Source organism: Thrips palmi, unplaced genomic scaffold (genome assembly GCF_012932325.1).
Source record: "Thrips palmi isolate BJ-2018 unplaced genomic scaffold, TpBJ-2018v1 HiC_scaffold_2, whole genome shotgun sequence".
NCBI lineage: Eukaryota > Metazoa > Arthropoda > Insecta > Thysanoptera > Thripidae > Thrips > Thrips palmi.
The window spans coordinates 10,947,087-10,967,915 of NW_023144629.1; the positions used below are offsets into that span (position 1 = coordinate 10,947,087).

Consider the following 20,829-nt stretch of genomic DNA (forward strand, 5'->3'; position numbering starts at 1 on the left):
TTAGGTAGTTGTCTAAGGAATGATTTCCCGCCTAGAACGGGTCCAGTTTGGATTCCGGGATGGGAAAAAATTGAAGGTTGTAAAACACTAAAAAAATCATTTTTTGGCTTTGAGTGCGTTTTTATCAACGAAGGACTGTCTAAGTCATTCTGCGTGCAGATTCGGATTCCCCACTAAATTTTACATTCGAGTACCAATTTTCAGACCTCAGGACCGAAAAGAAAAGAATTCCCGAGCATGTCAGAAAAAGTGAAATTTGGTCAAAAACGACTAAAGCAAAATAGCCAAAAATTTTGTTTTCTCACAGTTCCCATACAAACTGACCTAGAGGGCTAAAATTTTGGGGGGATGTTCACCTATGGGTAGGAAACATATGAGCCAAAAATGAGCAAAATCGTCAAAGGTCAACTTCGACCCCTGTCAATCGGCTCTGGAATGCCCCCTAACTAATGACAAATTTCTTAAAATTCATAGATTATGGTTTATTAAAATTCAAAAATTATTTGACTAAAATGGGAGAAAAGAACTTCTGTACCGACGTCCGATTTCGAGTTTGGATGATGGAATTCTGAAATACATTTTACATTGAAACACATAACATTTGATAGTAAAAAATTAGTCGAATCACGAAGGCAAAAGAATTGTACATTTTCATCGTTCAACTGTTCACTTCAGAGGAGGTGCCTGGACCCAAACCTAATGGCCGAAATCAGACCCAGCGAGTGGCAACAGGGTTTGCGATTTTCTCAACTTCAGTGGAATATTTTTTTTAAAAAAAATTTGAGTTAGAGGCTAGAGAAGACATTTCAAAGGGCAACAGATGGTGGGTTTTGTGAAACCTGCCGCTAGATGGCTAGGCCATACCGTGTGAGAAGTGGCTTGACGACAGTTTGCGTGAAGTAATCAAACTAAACCTTCGTTTTACGTTAAATATGACAGCTCTACTCAAGCGTTCAACTTTAACTTCAATCAGGTATTTTTAGAAATCTAGTTATGAAAAGTCATCAGTCATGTGGTTTTTAAAGATACAAATTTTTTACTTTTGGCAGACAATCTTAATTTTGAAAACCCAAGTTTCTAAGTTTTAAAAGTGGTTTTGAAATTTCCCAAACTCTTTATTATAATGATACTTTTCATTTTATTTTTGGTAAATGTAATAAAGTATAGCACTTTCTGATTTTCACATCATTTCGAAATGTTTTTAAAATTTTAAGTTTTTTCATGTCTTAAATTTCAGAAATTTTTTTGCAGTGTATATATTATGAAGAAACGTTTCGTCTTACGAAGGTTTTTGCTTCATAATCGAAGCACTTCTTCGTAGATTTTAAAATGCCTTCATTTTCTTCGTATTACGAAGCGATTCTTCGTAGATTTTTTACTGTCTTGAATCAAAATCAAGGCATGCCCTTTGATTTCAAGGGGGCCCCTTTCACCGAGCAGTGCCTCGCACCCTGATGACTGGGAGGGGGGCCCGCTGTCCGCTCGATGCCCGCGGCGACGTGCTCTATCCGCCGGCACGCGCCACGAGGAGGTACTTGCGGTGCGTGGCCCGCATGGCCCCACGCCCCACACGGTGCCCCCGAGGATGCGCACGAACACCACGCCTCCCGCATCGACTGGGCGCACAGCGTGTTCACGGCGCAAATGACGTTTACGGTCCAGGCTAGAATCAAGGACACCTGCGCAAAATTGAGACCGGGCTGCAACCCTGTGATTTCTTTTTTTTGACTAAGAGCCCGATAACGCCCGGGTAAGCCCGTTAAAGCACTTGATCGGAGGGCGGTAACATTTCCGCCCTTCACTGGCGGTAACGACCTCTAAAGGTGGCACTTTTCCCCCACACTCTAAATGTCTTACAATGAAATTTGACCTATGTTATTCGTATGTTACAGTGAATTCGGCGCAAGCATAAGCGAAGCAATATTTCCCTTTGTAATGCGAATCTTTTAGCCTTTGCATTGTAAGATACAAAGAAAACCTTTGCAATACGAAGAAAAACCACCTTCGTCTTATGCTTTCGCCCTTTTCTTGTATTATGGGAAATTCCTCGTAAGACATTTAGAGTGCTGGCGGGCTCCAGGTTTCTTTTCCGGAGGTGGTAAAAAAAAATACCGCCCTTTTAAGACCGTTCGGACCGCTCATCGACTGATTTACCGCTTTTCTGTAAGCGTTTTGATTCTCAGGACGACAAAAAACTGAACACTTGTGTCACACGCGCTCACCCCCCGCCGCTGCCACATTGAGCACGAAAGCCCCGAATCGGTGCCCGGCTGGTGCAGTTGGGGCCCTCAGGTACTGACGCCACTCCTGTATGTACTCCTCCATCTCCATCCTGCGAGAGCGGAGAAGCGCACCACGCAGAGTGGAACCTGGCGAATAGAACATTCTAGTCGTCGCCGATCGAAGAACAAACAGAACAAAACCGGAAGCCGGGAAGAAACGGAGTAGGTATCAAGCACAGTTCCAACGAGAATGTCGACTAATATTTTTGTTTTCTGTGTCAAAAAGTGTTTGAGACTAAGGAAGGTGCTTTTGAACGAGATACACCACAGAAAACTCAAAAACTAGCCCACTCTTAGAAGTCTGGGAGCACTGGTAGAACTCAAGCGTAGTTTTACGCCTTTCTTCAAGCGTAGTAGAACTACGCTCGGCTTCAAGCATAGTTCTCCATTTTGCCCCTCTCCCGCCTATCTAAATGCATGGGAGACTTTCTTCTCTACGCTTGACGTCAAGCGTAAAGTCTTCAAGCGTAGTTGTAGGCTTGACTCAAGCATACAACTACGCTTCAGTTTTACCGGTGAGGCTATGCCGGGGCCAGTTCTCTACATCTAAGAGCGCACATGGTATGCCAGCATGCCTGGAGCATGCCAGCAAGCACGCTCTAGCTACCACATGCCTGCCAAGCATGCACTTACTACTGCATGTACACGCTTACTGAAGCCTGCATCTAGTGTACGTATAAGTGACACTGAGAAAACCTTACAAACTATTTTGGGCCTTACAAAGAAAAGTAGTTTGTATAACAAAGTATTTTGAGCATACATAAGCTTACAAAGAAAATACTTCGTAATTTACGATCTATTTCTTCGTATAACAAAGTATTTTAGTTTGTTATACAGTCTTCATCGGCAAAGAGTCGACGGGTCGGGACCGGATTTCGACTCTTTGCCGACACGAAAACCGAACGGCACATGGTGGTAGACAAAAGCTCCGGTAGTGCTCCGAGCTCGGGAGGGCCATAAAACTATTGTGGCCCGAGCTCGCCCCCGCCGCGTAAGCGGGGACCGTCGCACGAAGTCGACTCTTTGCCGGTCGACTCTTTGCCGATGAAGACTGTACGTATGCTCAAAATACTTCGTAAGGTTTTAAGAGTGGAGTTGCCTGCATCAGGAAGCGTGTACCTAGCATGTATGCACTAATTGTTAGTGCTTGCAGGCAGAGCATACAATGTACGCTTTTGAATTTGTAGAGTAGGAGTGTACTTGTGAGTACACCCTGAAGAGAGTGTAATGAGTACTCTCTTGAATTTGCAGAGTACGTGCAGGCGTTTTTCGGCTTAGCTTTATCTGAGTGTAGGCTCGGCGCGTACAATGTGTGCTACAAGTGGCAGCACTGTAAAAAAATTTTATAGTCGAATTCCTATACATGTATATGAAGCTATTTACATATACACGTATAGGAATTTTACCATGCACTCGTATGGTAATTTTCCTATACATCGGTACGGCATTATGACTATACGTGTATAGGCGTTCTACCATCCGTTGTGTAGGATTTTTCCTTTACATCGAAATTGCGCATCTGCCATGCATGTATAGGATTTCCACCAAAATGGGTAAATTAGGCAGGCCAAACCGGGTGAACTGTCAGATATTCAATAGAACGGCTGCATTTTCCGCCATATCGAGCATAGATTATGCGGGATATTTCATCCCGGTCTTCCACATTGGCAAAGTTCGACTCCACCAATTGAACACCCAAGGTGAAAGGAGGTGAAAGGTACACCTCATCAAAAATGATGTAAGAGTTGAAATGACTTCAACTGCCTTACAATATGATGGGACGCGAGCCCCCTGGCCCAACCTAATTCCTAGCCGCAGCGTGCACCACCGAGAAGTAAGTCCGTCAAAACGACACTAGCGCCATCTAGCGGATAATACGGACAGCGGGCAATCAAGCAGCTTTTGTTAATTTTGTACGTTGTTAACAAATAATCGTATTGATCACCAGTGTTCAATCAAATTACAACTATTTGAATCGCTGTTAATAAGGTTGATGGAAAATTCTGTTTTTCAGTTGGCCATTTTCCCTATACACGGGCTGCAAAACCTATACATGTATAGGAATTACTCAAATTCCGATACATGTTTAGGAATTTTCCCCATACATTTACAGCCCGTATAGCAAAAACCTATACAAATCGGAATATTCCTATACATGTTTCGGAATTTCAGTAATTCCTATACATGTATAGGAATTTTCCTAGACTACTGTATAGTAAAATTCCGAACATTTTTTACAGTGAGATCCCTTGCATTCGAAACAAAACATCAACGCCGCACTGCAAATCCAAGTGTGAGACAGCCCGGGTGGAAGGATTTTTAGTTAAACTGTAGTTTCAACTACAGTACCAAAACTGCAGTTCCCGAACTAAAGTTATTTTTAAAAAAGAAACTGAAGACTAAATAAAATTTCCACTTTGCAGTTGAAATTGTAGTTTTCTGTCAGTGTACAATGTGTTTTAGTGTTGATTTGAAGTTCAGTTGGAGGTTCGGTTTAAGTTTTAGTTACAATTTACTTAATATCCTTTCTGGAAGTAAAGCGACTGCTGAAAATAAATATTCAAAAACTGTCTCTCATCGTATGTTTCCGTACTTAGTATGTATTTTAAACATATTCTCTTATCGACATACTAACGTTGATAGTTATGTCTCAAAACTAGTACGTTTCCATACTATTTAGTGCGAACCACTATTTCTCACTATTAATTGTGAGACACGGTTTGTCCCGCACTATGGCTCCCAGTATGGCTCCCAGTGGTCTAATGCTACAGAACCCACGCTTGCAAGTGCGGGGACAAACGGAGTCTCACACTTGCAAGCGTGAGACAAACGTGGCTCACACTTTAAAGCGTGAGACATAGTGGTTCGCACTAAATAGTGTGAGACTGTCTCACACTTGGGTTGGTAGTGCGAAATCAAAGAGACAAACATCACGTCCCACCGCGAGAAACTCCCCCACCGATGCCACTGCGCCGCGAAACTGAGCAAGAGCGAATCCGCGGCACGCAGCGGATGCATCGACCGGGGTCCATGATTGGCATCCGTAATGGTTCGCGTGATCAAATGTTAACCGCCACCTCGCCTCGCTCCACAACAACTTCCCTTGCCGAGGTGGTTACACTAAACGAAAGTGGAGCGGCGATTCGGCCGCATTCGACTCGTGGCAATCGGAGTCTCTTTCGACTTTAACAATGGCGGCAGTGTATCCTACAAAGCCTCAAGCTTCTCTTCTACTTCACTGGTTTTCGGACAAAGGTACTCAAGTCCACATTTTGGTCAACATGGTTTTATTGTTTTCTCAGACTGCTGGCGAGATTTTACATATAATGGTGAAAAACCTACGATTTTAAGATAATTAGTTCGGAAGATATAGCGTTGTACACTCTACAAAAAATGTCCTGTCAACGCCGTTAATTTTTCCCAAATGTTTGCTTTATTCAATCACGGCGTTTGCTGTGAACTAGTTCAGGGCGTTCACTGGATCTGGGTTTACAGTGTTCACTGTGATCTGGCCACAGTAAACGCCGTGAATTGGAGCCTGATTTGCAGTACTTCGGTGCTCAGCGGCGTCAAACTCACAGTGTTTTTGGGGACCAGATCACAGTGAACACCGCGACCAAGATCCAGTGAATCCCGTGAGCAGATCACAGTAAACGCTGTGAATTGGCCTACAGTGAAAACTGGTAATAAATTAACGGCATTTACAGGACATTTTTGGTAGAGTGTACCAAACAACTTAAGTCCTCATTTTCTGACAAAACAACTCCAGTCCACTCCTTTTCTGACAAAACAGCACAAGTCCATCCGTTTTCTGACAAAAGCACCTCAGGCGCGGATCCCCGGGGGGTGGGGGTGCCCATACTTTAAACCGCTATATCTCCTACACTGCAAACCTAACTGTCTACTAAGTACACACTTACAAATGCATGCTTGCAAGTACACACTTACAAACGCATGCTTGGCCAAGTACACACTTACAAATGCATGCTTGCAAGTACGCACTTACAAACGCATGCTTGACGCATGGAGTTATACAGCGTCAAGCGTGCGTTGTAAGTGTGTACTTGCAAGCATCTTTTTCCACAAGATAAGATCACCCCCACACACCAAGAAGGCAGAGAACGTCAAACAATGCTTTTAAAGAATAATTGGCAAAATTTGCATACTTTGAACCGCTATATCTCCTAAACAGTTTGACATAAAAGTCTGCGCGTGGTCTCATTCGATTCATCGCGTTATTTTCTACAAGATAACATTATCAGGAATTTTTGTCCACATAATTTTCCCAGAAACCCCAAGAAAAAATTGTTTTTAGGTGTTTTTAGGGTGTTTTGGGAGGTTTACTCTACAGGTATTTGTCGGAGGTCAAATCTGAGGTCATATTCTTGTTCCTTGGCCAATTTTACATGAGGTGACCAAATTTTAGCCCTCTACTATGAAAAGTGTAAAATTGGTCCAAAATACCCAAATTCGTGTTTTTTTCCAAAAGTTAAACTAAAGTTGGCTATATCTCGGGCAATAAATTTTTGCCGGGCCTAATATTTTGGCTTTAGACTCTCCTTTAGTTAGTTACTAAGCCTACTAAAAATCAGGCAAATCGGAGAGGGTCGCTGGAAGAAGTGGTCCGTCTAAGTTGAGTTTGCTCTCTGTAAAAAGGAGTAAATATTCAAAATATTCCGAAGGTGATGTACTATCAGTTGTGGTATCGCCAACAAAGGGCCTTAGAGACAATCTTGCCTTCGATCATGCGGTAAGTTTTCCCGAAATTTCCAAGTATGACCAAAATTTGACAATGAACTTTGAACAGATCTAGAGAACAAGGTCATTGTTTATTGCCAAATTTTGGAAGATACCATTTAAATGTCGTCTGGATACATTTGTTAGAGGTTGCACGAGCCAAAGTGAACCTCACTTTACGGTAACCGTAAATAAATATAAAAAGTCGCGCTGAGTTTGTAATGCTGCGAAGCAACTTTCGCCCGCTTGCAATCTCTTAACATCGTGTTCTTCGGGTGACCCTGATGCATGCCTCCGATTCTGAAAACCCCCAAACCAATTCAAGGCCAATGAATAAATAATCAGACCATTCACAAAAATATATAAATTTATTCTGAATATTTCTCAACGACCCAACAGCACGAAACGAAATGCACAAAGCTACATATATAAAACTAACAACTTAAAAACGTTAAATAAAAACAATTTTAAATCTTAAAATAGACAAACAATTGTGTTGTGATACACAAGAAGGGCATGCCTTATCACATGTAGTTACTGATAAATGATTCTACAGTATGATGGAGTTCATTTAAAATACTTTGATGAAAATCCAAACAACCATGTACACTCGCTACGGGACACATTTCATAACTAACGCACTCTTAAATTTTTGTACTTTTGAACATTCAGGAAAGTAGCGAGCGCTGGGGCATAAATTAGAACACAGGCTGGATCATGATTCCATACGGCCATTAAACCTGATAGCAGTTCACAGAACAGCCGGCCCCCCTGGCGTGTGAAGCGAACTTACGAAAGCCACCAGAATAGAGATCGCTGTGACATCCCCATGAGCACCACCCACATTTGCAAAGGCACCACGAACAGTCGCAGTCTTTGGGGTCACCTCCATGAAGCGAGAATTGGACACAGAGGTGCAGGCTGGAATTCCTCCTGAGAAGATCCTGAATTCCAGGTTCGTGGAGCCAGGCGTGGCGGCACCGGTCTGAGGGGGCGAGGACCGTCAGTCTCGTCAGGTGGGGCGCAGAAGTGGGACTGATAGCCCGCAACAGGTCGGCCGAGGGCTCTGCGAACATTTGGAGCTCTGCCAAGGAAGGGAATCGGGGCAGGACGGCGGCAAGAGACGTGAGGAGAGGTGCATCATCATCGACGCACGCGCCGCGGAAGCTGAGGCTGGTCAGGACGCCGGCAGAGCGGGACTCGCTTAGAGCCACCAGCGCGGCGGTGTCGTCGTCCGGAAGGCGGGCAGTCCGCAACTGTGACGACTGGCGCAGGAAGTCCAACGCACCAGGCGGAGCGAGGTCTCCACCATCGCAGGACCAAAAGTCAACGGAGACGAGGTCGGGCAGAGACAGCAGCTGGGGCATACCTTCGTTCAGGCTGCACGTCAGTTGGCGCAGGCCGCGTATCCCTGCCAGCAGCGACATCGGGACGACGACTTCGAATGGGAAGTCAACATACACATGTTCAAGAGTGGAGGCATGTGTCGCGACCAACTGCAGGAAGAAAGGGTCCAAGGTGTCCGCGGGAATGGCGGGTGCGTGGGTCTTTCTGACATACTCGAGCCTCGTCAAATGAGAACGCACTTTGACGTTGTTACAGGCAGCCGGCAACGGTGCTCCAGCCTCAATCACTAGCTCTTGCAGATTGTCCAAACTGTAGACAACCTCAATGATCGACGCAGTACGAGTGGTACACCCGGTGTGCAAGTACAGGATCCTAACACCGCCGACGGCGGCAAGCTGACGAATGACGTCCTCGGCCAAGGGCACGTCTTCCTGCTCTACCAATGTCAACCGAAGGTCATCGACGACGCACGCGGTGCCCGCCACAGCTGCAGCCACCTCCTTCATGGGCAGCCCGTCCCCGAGACAGCCGACGAAACCGGCGAGGCAAGGCGCGAGGCTGAGCGCGGCGCGCACCAGGCTCTGCGGCAGCCACACGTACCGCCACAGGTCGGGATGCAGGCACAGGCTCCTGAAGCGCCGACACACTTGCCGGCAGACGAAGAGCTCCCGGAGGGGCAGGTAGGCCAGCACCCTCAGCAGCGCGTCGTCTGGCAGGCCCAGCAGCTGTCGGCAAAGACTCCCAGCGCGTTACACTCTCACACTGCAAATCCAAGCACTCTCATAGCCGCTCTCAGCATTCAATCAACATTGTATCAGTGTGCATTGACGTCTGAGCGCATGAGAAGAGTTTTGTGACACACCAAACACCAAATTCGAGGGGTCTTATTCAAAAGATCTTATCTGGGCATTCCCCCCAAGAGAATCTTATCTTAAACGCAGGCAAATTTCACTCTTTTTGATCATTTGGGATAAGTATGACAGTAAGCGGCATATATTTCTAGATGCACGTTTGGTTTCTTTGATCTTCCATCTTCAGATTAACGTGAACTAAATCACAAATTATATTGATATGTAGCTGTATCAAATGATCAAAGTAAGGCTGTATCAAGTTAAGGAAAATCAACACATCAACAGATCAACACTTCAACAGATCAACGGACCGGGACGGTTTGGGGATGGCACAATAGGTCTAAAACCAAGAAATATGTTGAAGAAATTGAGTACTTATAAGTCATCTTATAGGTCATCCTAAAGGTCATCCTAAGACATTTGATTCAATATCAATAGTTTTTACTCCCCGAACCGCCCCGAACCGCCTTGATCCGTTGATCTGTTGGTTTTCCTTAACTTGATACAGCCTAAGTGAAATTTGCCTGCACTTAAGATAAGATTCTCTTGGGTGGAACGCCCAGATAAGATCTTTTGAATAGGCCTTTTTAGTCCGATGAATGATGCAATTTTAAGCACATCCGACGGTGGTACAACTTTGAGTAAGCAAGGCGGGACAGTCTGTCTAATGAAAGTACAATTTGCAGCAGTCGTCGCACAAAATGTGTCGCCAGGCGAGCACAAAATTGTATCACGCTCGGATGCGCTTAAAATTGCTCCATTGGCAATAAGTGAGTAAATGACAATGAACTTTCTTGTGCATGAGCTTTGCACAAAATTGAGCATGGCGTTTCAATCTGCTCGGATTTTATGCACATCAACGCATACTTTCGTGCTGAGTTACGCGCAAATTCGTGCTTTTCCAAACACACGCCCAATTTCGTGCGAAGCATATTCACTAAAAATTAAATTGGTAACTAAAAAAGTAAATTAGTGTATGTATTTGAACAATTTTGTACGTGGTGTCACAAAATTTAAAACATGCGAACTTTTTCTCAAAAATTTGTGCTTAGAATAGCACAAATTCGTGTGAAAACGCGCGCAAATTTGCACGAAAAGCACGTACACTAATTGAAACAATGAAACGAATGTTGTCGCCACATGCGAACACTTCTTTCTGAAAGGCGATGCTTGACAAAGTCGGGTATAAGCCGTTGACCGAAGGTAGATGTGCGCCAGGCGTGGATTGCCATCATTAGCGCAACATCGCGAAGCCGAAGCCTGTTACACACTAGATTACGGTGTAGTTTTTTGGGCATGAGCTTTGTACGAAAGTGTGCATGCACGGAATGCACGAATTTCATGCACAACGCACACTCGCGTGCGCAGTTGAGCACAAAGTCGTGCACGTTGAAGCGCATGCACAGTTCTGTGCAAAGTGTATGCACAAAAAACTACGAAACTGTACGACAAGACACGGTCTGGCGCAAACCTACCTTTACTCTTAAAAGATTGCAAAGACAAGTTTCTTGGCAGTGTGAAAGAACTTCCGGCTTTCTATTATGAACACCTTGACGAACTTGTTTTTCGCATTACGAAGAAATAGTTTGAATGTTGCGAAGAAAGAAGTTCGTAAGGTTGCGAAGCATTGATTTGTAACGTTGCAGAGAATTTTCTTTGAAAAATATTACTTTGCAATGTAAAGAAATGTTTGCATGAGCTCGAGTTTGTAATTCAATGCCGGACAATACTTTGCAAGAATTTTTGAGTGTCGCTTTCAGTCAACTTTTATGAACATAAATAACCATCACCCCGTCTCGAGCTCGAAAACTGTTTGGTTACGATGCTATTTCACAAACTAACTCTAGACATAGCACTCTACATGTCTTACGAGGAAATTTCTCATGGTGCGAAGGAAATTGCGCAAGCATAATACAAAGGTGCCTTTTCTTCTGGTTACGCAGGTTTCTCTTTATATCTTACAATGATAATACTAAAACGATTCTTATAGTGATGGACTATTGACTCGTAATAGGCTTGCGCCGAATTCACTGTACAGGCTCAAATTTCATTGACAGGCGTATCCAATATAAAATGTCGAAAGTTACTACGACCGTGCCTTTCAAAGCCGTTTTTAAAAGGCAATACCCGAGGCAAATGAAGAAGAAAAGCACGAAGTTTAGACGATGTATAAGTTCAAAATCGTCACAATGCCGTACGTTGGGAATCTTGCTTCTTGAGTGAACCCGGGCGAAGTTCTAAAACCAGTCATGACCAACATCTCCAGGTGAAACTAAGATGTAACTCACCGTGACTCGATCCATTCTGTCGATAGACGACTCTCGTAGAAGCTCCGAGCACAAGGGGAAAGCTGCAAGTTGGGTCGGGCCCGGTCCACAAGCAGGCACTCGCGCAATTGCAAATTCTTCAAAATGGCAAGCTAAAAGAGAAGAAGAAAAGTAACTTAGTGAGCAGAGCGGTTGTGTCTTGAAACGGTGCGGGGGGCTGGAAGATAGAACACCGCGGCTTAATATTTTTGGACAATAGGGTACTTCGGTCGGAAAGAGCTGGGTCGGAAGGAGAGAAGAAATCAAGTGGAACAAAAGGTGGACGTGAGAACTTAGGTCTTCAGAAGCGGCAGAGCCGCGACGCAGGCGCTCATCCTCACCAATTTATCACGCTTTGTTCTTCTTGATTTCCATTTAACTTCCGTTCCCGCTCTTCTCTGAAGTACTCTGTTCTGTTTATGATCGTGGTCTCACGAAAGTGAGGGAATGCTGCTCCTCTTAGCTCAAATATGCGAGGAATTACGAAGGAATTTGAACGGATTAAAAAGAGTTTGAACAAAATGATGGATGGCCAGGTTAAAATTTGAGCATTTTCATGAACAGAAGATCGGAAATCAAATCTTGCCTAAAGAACTTAGAACCAGAACTACAAATCTTAGTACATGAATTGCAGACGAACATAACGTTGGCATGAACACTGGTAAAACTAAAGCGTAACTGTAAGGTTTAGTCAAGCATAAAGTTACGCTTGAAGACGTTCCGCTTGAAATGAAGCATACTCTACGATTTCCCCCATGCATTTAGATAGAGTGAATCTTGGCGGATGAGCCTGTCACGCTTGATTTCAAGCGTGACATGGTTACGCTTAAAACCACAGGGTAATACTACGCTTTAGTTTTACCAGTGAAGTTATGGAGACAATAGAAAACAACATCCGTACCCAGAACACAATTGTGTTCCGTAGCCTTCTTGTCAATCCTCTTGGTAGGGGTTACAGTCTCCTCCGTGCACCTCATTGGTCCTCAAAGAGCACGGCATGCTGAGAACACTGTACACTGCAGAAATAACCACAACAAAAGTACACAAATTTCTGGCAAATTTTTATCAGGAATTTAGTGACTTTTCAAGTACAAAACATTGTTGTACAAAGTACAACGGAACCGGATGACGAGTGCTAGGCAGTCCAGGGCTGGTGTGGTTGTACAATTCTCGTTTACTTTACAATCCTGTTGTACTTTATTGTAACAGTTTTTGTTGTACTTTGTTGTACTATCCACACTTTTTCTTGCAGTTAGACCACGGACACTGATAATAGGCCCGAAAAATGTTAGAGTTGGGGTACGGAGAATCATGGCAAAATAAGAACGACCTCTTTTGTTTTTTTATACGGGGCAATGGTAATTAGAGAATCGCTACGAACTGACGAATCATTCGAAACAGCACCACATGGCCCAAGGGCAGGTTAATGGACTGCGTACGAGAATTAGTGCGGGAGTGCCAACGACCTTAGTAATTGTGATAAGTAGAAACACTCATCGTATGAAGGTGACATTTTTCGCCATTCCGTTTGAAACGCTAGAAGCATCTGCAGGGTGATTCCGCGCGTAGACGTTTTCGTGTCCACATCCCCAGAGCGAACTTATTCGAGTGCAGTCCTATACACTTAAGAATCTTGTTTGGCACTAGAATAGCTTGTTCCCTTTGGATACGGACTTTCAAAAACAGTGACGGGGGAGGGTGCCAAAAGGTCGATTTGTAAGTTCGTCATGTCCATCGCACCTTACAAACTTGCGGCTCTATAACCCGCTTCCATTCAAATCTTCGAATTCCACACCACACCACATCAATTTCTTAACTAATAGTGACTATCTTGCTTGAATTTGAAGATCGTATATTGATTGGAACTGTACTTCAGAACGCGTACTAAATGTCCACCGTCTCCGACTTTTACCTTAGCGGTTCAAAGTAAGCACCAAAAAAACTACTAGGAGTGCTTCCTGCTCAAAACCACCGCCGTATTCAGAATCAGCACGGTCTGTTTACACATGGAATTTCGGTGTGGTGAAAAAGTGACGGGGTGAGTGTGCGAGTGGAAGTTGTGTGTGTAACGTGGGTTGTAACAATTGGTGTAATTCCGTATGCCCCTCTCGCTCCTCGTCTATTGGGTTTTGAAAGACATCCTACACGTGAAAAGATGTGTCTTGACGTCGAACTAGTGGCCAAACTTAGGGCATATTTTGTGGGGATATGCAGTTGCAGTGAGCAGAAACACTGTTTGTAATTTCCGTGAAGCGTAATTTCCGTCATATTTCAGTTAATTTCGTCATATTTTATAGGGGAGAAAACGAAAGTCAACTTTTAGCTCCACGCTCAGAGTGTCTTCCTGGGGTTCAATGATGCCATCTAGGCCAAATTCGGCCGAACAAGCAGATTGATTACTTGACTTTCTTAGGTGGCTAAAACGGCCCCTACGCACGGAATCACCCTGCAACGGACCTTGGGCTTGAAAGCAAGCGTCGAGAAGAAATTCTTCTTTGGACTTAAATAAACGCAAGACGGGTGGAACGGCGTGCGCTTGAAGCTGCTATAAGCGTACCCTAGGAAAAGTGAAGCGTAACTGAAGGCGGTGGAATATGACAGGTGTCACAAAAATTGTGAAAACAAACCAAAATACAGGTCTGCAGCGTCCATTAAGTGTGAAAACTGGGCTCATTGGAAGTGTGTTGGCAATCAAGACCCCCAGAAAATAACTAGACCACGTACTTATCGTTGCAACAGCTGCATAGCACGTGATTTGGAGGTGGAGGTTAAGTCGTCGTCAGCGAGCGACATGAGCTCCTCAGAGAAGAAGGTCTCATTGCCACTTGAGAAGCTGGACCAAATAATGAAGAAACTTGAAAAACTAGAAACCATTGAAAAGGCCTGCCAAGATATGAAAACGAGCCTGGACAAGAGAGTTTCGGAAGTCGAACAAAATGTCCAACAACTAGAAGGATCTTTAAACTATGTGGCAACTCAAGTCGAAGAATCTCAACAATATCTACGAGTAAACAACTTAGTCATCAGTGGAATACCAGAAGAAATAGATTCTTACGATGCAGTCATCGACCTAGCCGACTTCTTAGATGTCAAGATTAGCAAGGTAAACATAGACATTGCTCACAGACTCCCGGCTAGACAAAGCCCAAAGCCCATTCTAGTCAAGTTTACCCACAGATGGGCCAAACAAGGAATCTTAGATGCAAGGTACAAAAAGAAAAGTGTAACCACTGGAGACCTTGAGTACAATGGCCCCGCCACAAATATCTATTTTAATGAACATCTAATTCCAGCTCTCCAAGAACTCCACTACCATGCCAGAAAACTCCAAAAGGAAAAGAAAATATATAAAGTCCAAATTAGAAATGGGAAGATCTTCGCCTTCCCGGACAAAGATGGAGAAAAGCTTCAAATCCGCTGCAATGCTGACCTGGAAAGATTCAATTTAGCAGTGCACTAGGACCCACCGATTCCCCACTAGAATTTTTAATTCCAACCCCAAAGTATGATGAAACATCTCATAAATCTCTACTGAGTGTGAGAACCCTCTGTGATAACCACCTAAATATTTTGTACCTTAATGCCAGGAGTATGGTGAAAAAGATTGAAGAAATAGAAACTATAATCGCTCTCCTGAAAGGAATAGACATAATTCTAGTGACAGAAACTTGGATAAATGAAAGGACTGCACCCATGACAAATATTAATGGGATTCGAAGCCTTACACAACTACAGGACAAATAAAAGAGCGGGAGGAGTCAGCATTTTCATCAGGCATGGTCTGCATTACGAGAAAGAAAAAACATACCAAAGCCAAACTGAAGCTGTCAAAATGACTGTAATAAAAGAGGATGTTCATACTACGCTATTGCTTATTTATAATCCACCAAGTAATAATACGGACACCCTCATAACAGAACTTGCCCCTCTTCTGGAAGATCTCCCAAAAAATAGTCTCGTCATTGGAGATTTCAATATAGATGCCACCAAGGACCTCTCTCCAAACCTCCACCTGTCCACCCTAATGAGTAGTTTTGGGTTCTCCCTCTGTAACCAAAACCCAACCAGGCTCAGCACTACTTGCAATACTCTCCTTGATCATATTTACTCTAATAATATGGCAATCGAGATTCTAGTGGACAACATTCAAAATGACCTGAGCGACCACAACTTCCTTCTTGTATCAACAACCAACTCCAGGTCCTCTGCTCGCATTTCCTCGCCAAAAACTTGGAAATCAATTAATTCAACCAAGCTCAACAAATATTTATCCACAAATAAATTCCCACTGCACGAAAATTGTAATGCTGAAGAGCTATACCAAGCCTTCGTAAAATATATAAACGTGGGAATAGAGGAGTGCTCAACAGTTAAGAGACAAAGTGATATGGAAACTCAAGACAACCCTGCCCCTTGGATTGACGAAGAATATCTAAACCTAGTCAGAAGGAAAGAAACTCTTTACAAACAAAAAAAGAAGCACCCTCTAAACAGCATTATCCAGGCGGACTATAAATTAATCAGAAATGCGGTAACGGCAATGAGAAGAAAGAAAAAAAATGACTTATACTCAAAGATACACGAAAATCCTCAAGACCAACAAAAAAATATCTGGAAAGTCGCAAATCAAGTACTCTATAATAAATCCGAACCGAATAGCCAAATCTTCAAACTCACGAGGGATGGCTGCCCCGTTAGTGAAGAGGACATCCCTGACATCTTCGCTAACTACTTCAGTGGGGCAGTGGACGACCTACTTGAGAAGGACTTAGCCAACCAGTGCAGTGAAGAAGAAGTCGATAATTACATCAATGGCCTACCCAAAGCAAGCAAAAAATTCATGCTCTCTCCAACCACCAACGAAGAAATAAGCAAATACATTGACCGGCTAAAAAATAAATCCAACGCCACCTTTGATAACATCACAAACAGGCTGCTAAAAAAAAATAAAAACAAACATTAGCCCCATCATATCCAGGATAATCAACAAATGCTTCCAAGAAGGAATCGTCCCCAGACAAATGAAGATATCCAGAGTGTTTCCGGTATTTAAGAAAGGGTCCAAAACCTTATGCTCAAATTACCGCCCCATATCTATCCTCCCAGCCATTTCCAAAATTATGGAAATGGCAGTTAGGGAAAGGGTGACCCTCTTTTTGGACCAAAGCGACTTCTTTATACCCCAGCAATACGGCTTCAGACAAAAAACAAATACCCAGATCGCTGCCATGGATATCACCATTAAAATACAAGACACCCTTGATAAGAACAAAACTGCTGGCGGCCTATTCATCGACCTTGCAAAAGCCTTTGACACTGTTAACCATCGCCTACTTATAAGAAAACTACAAGCAGCCGGATCCGATGAGAGTGTCCTCAAGTGGTTTCGCAGCTACTTAGAAGGCAGAATCCAATATGTTGAAGTAAATGGAGAAAGAAGTCCCCCTTGCAATATTAAACATGGAGTGTTTCAAGGATCAATCCTCGGACCATTACTTTTCATAATATTCATAAACGATATCTCAACCCTAAAACTCCATGGTGACCCATCTCTCTTCGCTGACGATACCAACATCTTCTATTACGGCTCGTCCACCCAAGAAATCACAAACCAAATGGAGGCAGACTTCATCATCATTAAATAACAGGAAAAGTAGCGATATACATCGGCAACTTTGGCCCGTCCCGTACATTAAGAAACGTACGAATTTCACCTATGTTTGACCCCGACGGAATTAAAACCTGAATCTGGGGTTAAAATTAATGTCATTTTCGTCATCAGCACCCTTAAAAACATCAGAAACAATGCAAAAACTCGAATAAAAGATGTTCAAAAAATCCCCGCTGGCATTTGAACCCGGGTCGAACTTCTCGATTCGCTCGAAACTGGCACCATTGTTTTTTTCTAGTCGCCCCGATTCCAAAAATACCCCTACATGCCCTCCTAGCTGCATCCGTTGCCGAGATCCTCCTCGACCCCATGTAGACCATGATGCACCTGCAGCAGCGCCCCCGGCCGGATCGGATTGCTGCTCCACCGGGCGGTTCTTAGGGTCACCCAAGAAGGCTGCTACCAAATTTGGTCAAGATCGGACCACGGGAAGTCCTCGGGACGAACGGAACGGACGGAACGGACGGGACGGACGGAGGACCGCACAGCAGGGATCATACTATATGCCCGTCCCTCCGTCATTTTTTTTACAAAAAATGAACGGGACGGGCCAAAAATGGCTACGGTTAAATAAGCTTTTCATGAATGCGGATAAAACCAATTATATTATTTTCAAGAAACCAGGAGCCTCCCCGGAAGAAGATAGCACTCTTAGACTTGACAACCAAGAGATTAGCATGTCCAAGAATGTCAAATTCCTTGGTCTGATCATGGATGAGAACTTACTGTGGAATGACCATATTGAATATTTAACAAAAAAAAAACTTGCACCCCTAATCGGAGCCCTCTACCGACTAAGGCATATTCTATCAACAAATGCTAAAAAGTCAATCTATTTCGGTCTTATACAAAGCCAGCTAACATATATGAATCTAATCTGGGGATCTGCGACGCAAACTAGCCCAACCCTTTTAAAAAACTTTGCAAAACCGGGCCTTTAAATCTCTTTTTGGACTGAAGTACCGGACTCCCACAGCTGAGCTCTTCAAACCTCGGGGTTTTCCCTCCCCCCGGATAAGCTTCATGGAAAAATACTTATGACAACTGGTTTCGCAATTTTCAACAATCTTTGGAGATGCCAAACAATCTTTATCAGAAATGCCGGTATTCATGCACACAATACAAGAGGATGCAATCTGATGCACTCCAAAAGCTTTAGGTCTACTAAATATGGTTCAAGAAGTATCTACAATCTGATCACCCACTCCTTCAACTCTTTCCCTGTGGAGTGTACAAACTGCAAGAATCTAAGAACTTTCAAAAAGGCCTTAAACACTGCTCTCTTTAACTCTACTTAAAAGAAAAAGAGCCTGTAATATTACTACGCAAAATTGCTGTATCCTCCTTGCACTTGCATTGTCATCATCCAAAAATGCTGTATCTTTCCCGCACTTGTATTGCTGTTATCAACAATCGCTATTATCAATAACAGGAAAATTAGCGATATACATCGGCAACTTTGGCCCGTCCCGTACATTAAGAAACGTACGAATTTTCCCCATGTTTGACCCCGACGGGAATTAAAACTGAGTCTGGGGTTAAAATAAATGTCGTTTTCGTCATCAGCACCTTATAAAAATCAGAAACAATGCAAAAACTCGTAAAAAGAATGTTCCAAAAATACCCGCGGGGTTTGAACCCCGGGGCCGAATTTTCCCATTTGCTCGAAACTGAAACCCTTGGTTTTTTCTCGTCGCCCCGATTCCAAAAAAACCCCTACATGCCCTCCTAGCTGCATCCGTTGCCGAGATCCTCCTGGACCCCATGTAGCCCTGATGCACCTGCAGCAGCGCCCCCGGGGCTCGGATCGGATTTGCTGCCCCGGACGGTTTTTAGGGTCACCCAAGGAGGGCTGCATACCAAATTTGGTCAAGATCGGACCACGGGAAGTCCTCGGACGAACGAACGAACGGACGAACGAACGAACGAACGAACGAACGGACGCACAGCATGCATCATACTATATGCCCGTCCCTCCGTCATTTTTTTACAAAAAATAAACGGGACGGGCCAAAAACTGCTGTATCTTTCCTGCACTTGTATTGCTATCTTGCCTAGTTATCTATCGGTTGTCACTGTTTAAATTCAAATTGTTCCCTTATCTTATGCATTAACTTTTCCTCTCTCACATCAATCTTCTGTTAAAATTTTTTTGTTTCTTTTCTCTTTTTTTGTTGTTGATTGTTAATTGTTTTCTTTTTCATTTAATTTATTTAACTGTTTCTTTTTCATCACAAACCAAAAGTGCCCTGTCAATTTCCAACGAATGTAACAACTCCCCTTTGGAGCAATAGCCCTAAGGAGTTCAAAATTGGTACAAATAAAAAAAAAAAAGAATGCTCAATTTAAGCATAAAGAGTCTCTTGATTAAATTGCGATTGATACGACCGTTCCCCCATCCATTTATATTGGAGGAATCTGAGCGGATGAGCCTGTTACGCCTGATTTCAAATGTTAACTGATTACGCTTGGAAACAGAGGGCAACATTACGCTTTTGTTCCACCAGTGTGGCATCTCCTACTGTTGCCAGCCCCTGCTCTACATGCACCACTTCGGCCGCTGCCAGAGGTTCCAGGTTTCTCCACGACTGTCAGTTTCAGAATTCCATTCCGAGCCTTGTTACCGACACTGAGCACAAAATGTCTAGTGGTCAGAAGTCTCCATTTAACAGAGAGTTCCGGTGCAGGCGACTTGATAGATTAAACTTCACGAAATTTCTGCATCTTCAATGTAACCGTGTTCGTATGTCGAACAAATTCTATACCGGTATTTGCAAGGGGGTACGCACTCGCGTTAGAGTCGCGTCACTCTGTAATAGCACGCGTAATAGTAAGCGTAATAGTCGCGTAATAGCCGAAATTCTCCAAGTTTTACTTATTTTTGGAATGTTTACTGCCAAATTCCGATTATATTGAGTCGCACTGTGTAATAGTCGGGTCGCACAGTTTGGTTACGTAGTGAAAAGTTCAAATCGTTGGATGATAAGGGTGCCCTGTACCAGCGTAATGTGTTGCCTTGCCTAGGCCTCAAATTAGGGTCTTACACCGGGTCAATGAAAATACCATCTGATACCATCAGCGAAGGGATGTGCCAAGTTCGGTACCGAATCGAATGGCATCAGTCAAGAGTCGATTCGGAGTCGGATCGGCACAGTTCGATCTCGAATCATTCTTCATCATCAGTCTTCGAACTGCACTCTCAGAGCCATATTGACTTTTTGTTCATAGCAGCAGCAACATTTCCTAAGTAGCATATGAATTTTTTTACCCAACAATATTACTTAGAAATTTGTTCATATGGCACGAATAAAAAGTCCATGGTATATACAATATTTTTAGTACATTACTAACAAATTTGTTGATAAAATTGTTGATAAATTTGTTAATAAAAATTTACAAGAATAATCACTGACAAAATTTTTGTTGTCACTGAACGACACTTTTAATGCTATTTTTTTCAGCGACAAGATTTATTTTGGAACGGATAGCTTGTTGGACCACTTGTTAGTCAGCAACAAGTTTTGCATGTCCGTAAAAATATTTGTAATGTCTGCAACAAAATATTTATTGATCATGCTCATAGAATTTTATTTGTATGTACTGACTTTATTTATTAGTTACTACTGACAAAATAT

The 20,829-nt window shown here is 43.3% G+C and overlaps 1 protein-coding gene across 14 annotated transcripts; it reads right to left on the reverse strand.

The window, feature by feature from the left end:
* Window positions 1–7,368: 7,368 nt before the first annotated feature.
* Window positions 7,369–19,973, reverse strand: LOC117647317. Of its 14 annotated transcripts, none has more exons than XM_034389034.1 (3): window positions 19,960–19,973; window positions 11,506–11,636; window positions 7,369–9,091 (listed from the first exon to the last, which is right to left on the reverse strand). In XM_034389034.1, exons 2-3 carry the CDS (start codon window positions 11,518–11,520, stop codon window positions 7,754–7,756), a joined length of 1,353 nt encoding a protein of 450 aa, XP_034244925.1. In that variant the 5' UTR covers window positions 11,521–11,636; window positions 19,960–19,973; the 3' UTR covers window positions 7,369–7,753. The 14 variants fall into 14 exon arrangements, with proteins under 14 accessions (XP_034244925.1, XP_034244926.1, XP_034244928.1 ...); XM_034389035.1 differs by lacking the exon at window positions 19,960–19,973 and adding an exon at window positions 19,686–19,704; XM_034389037.1 differs by lacking the exon at window positions 19,960–19,973 and adding an exon at window positions 16,201–16,220.
* Window positions 19,974–20,829: the final 856 nt, after the last annotated feature.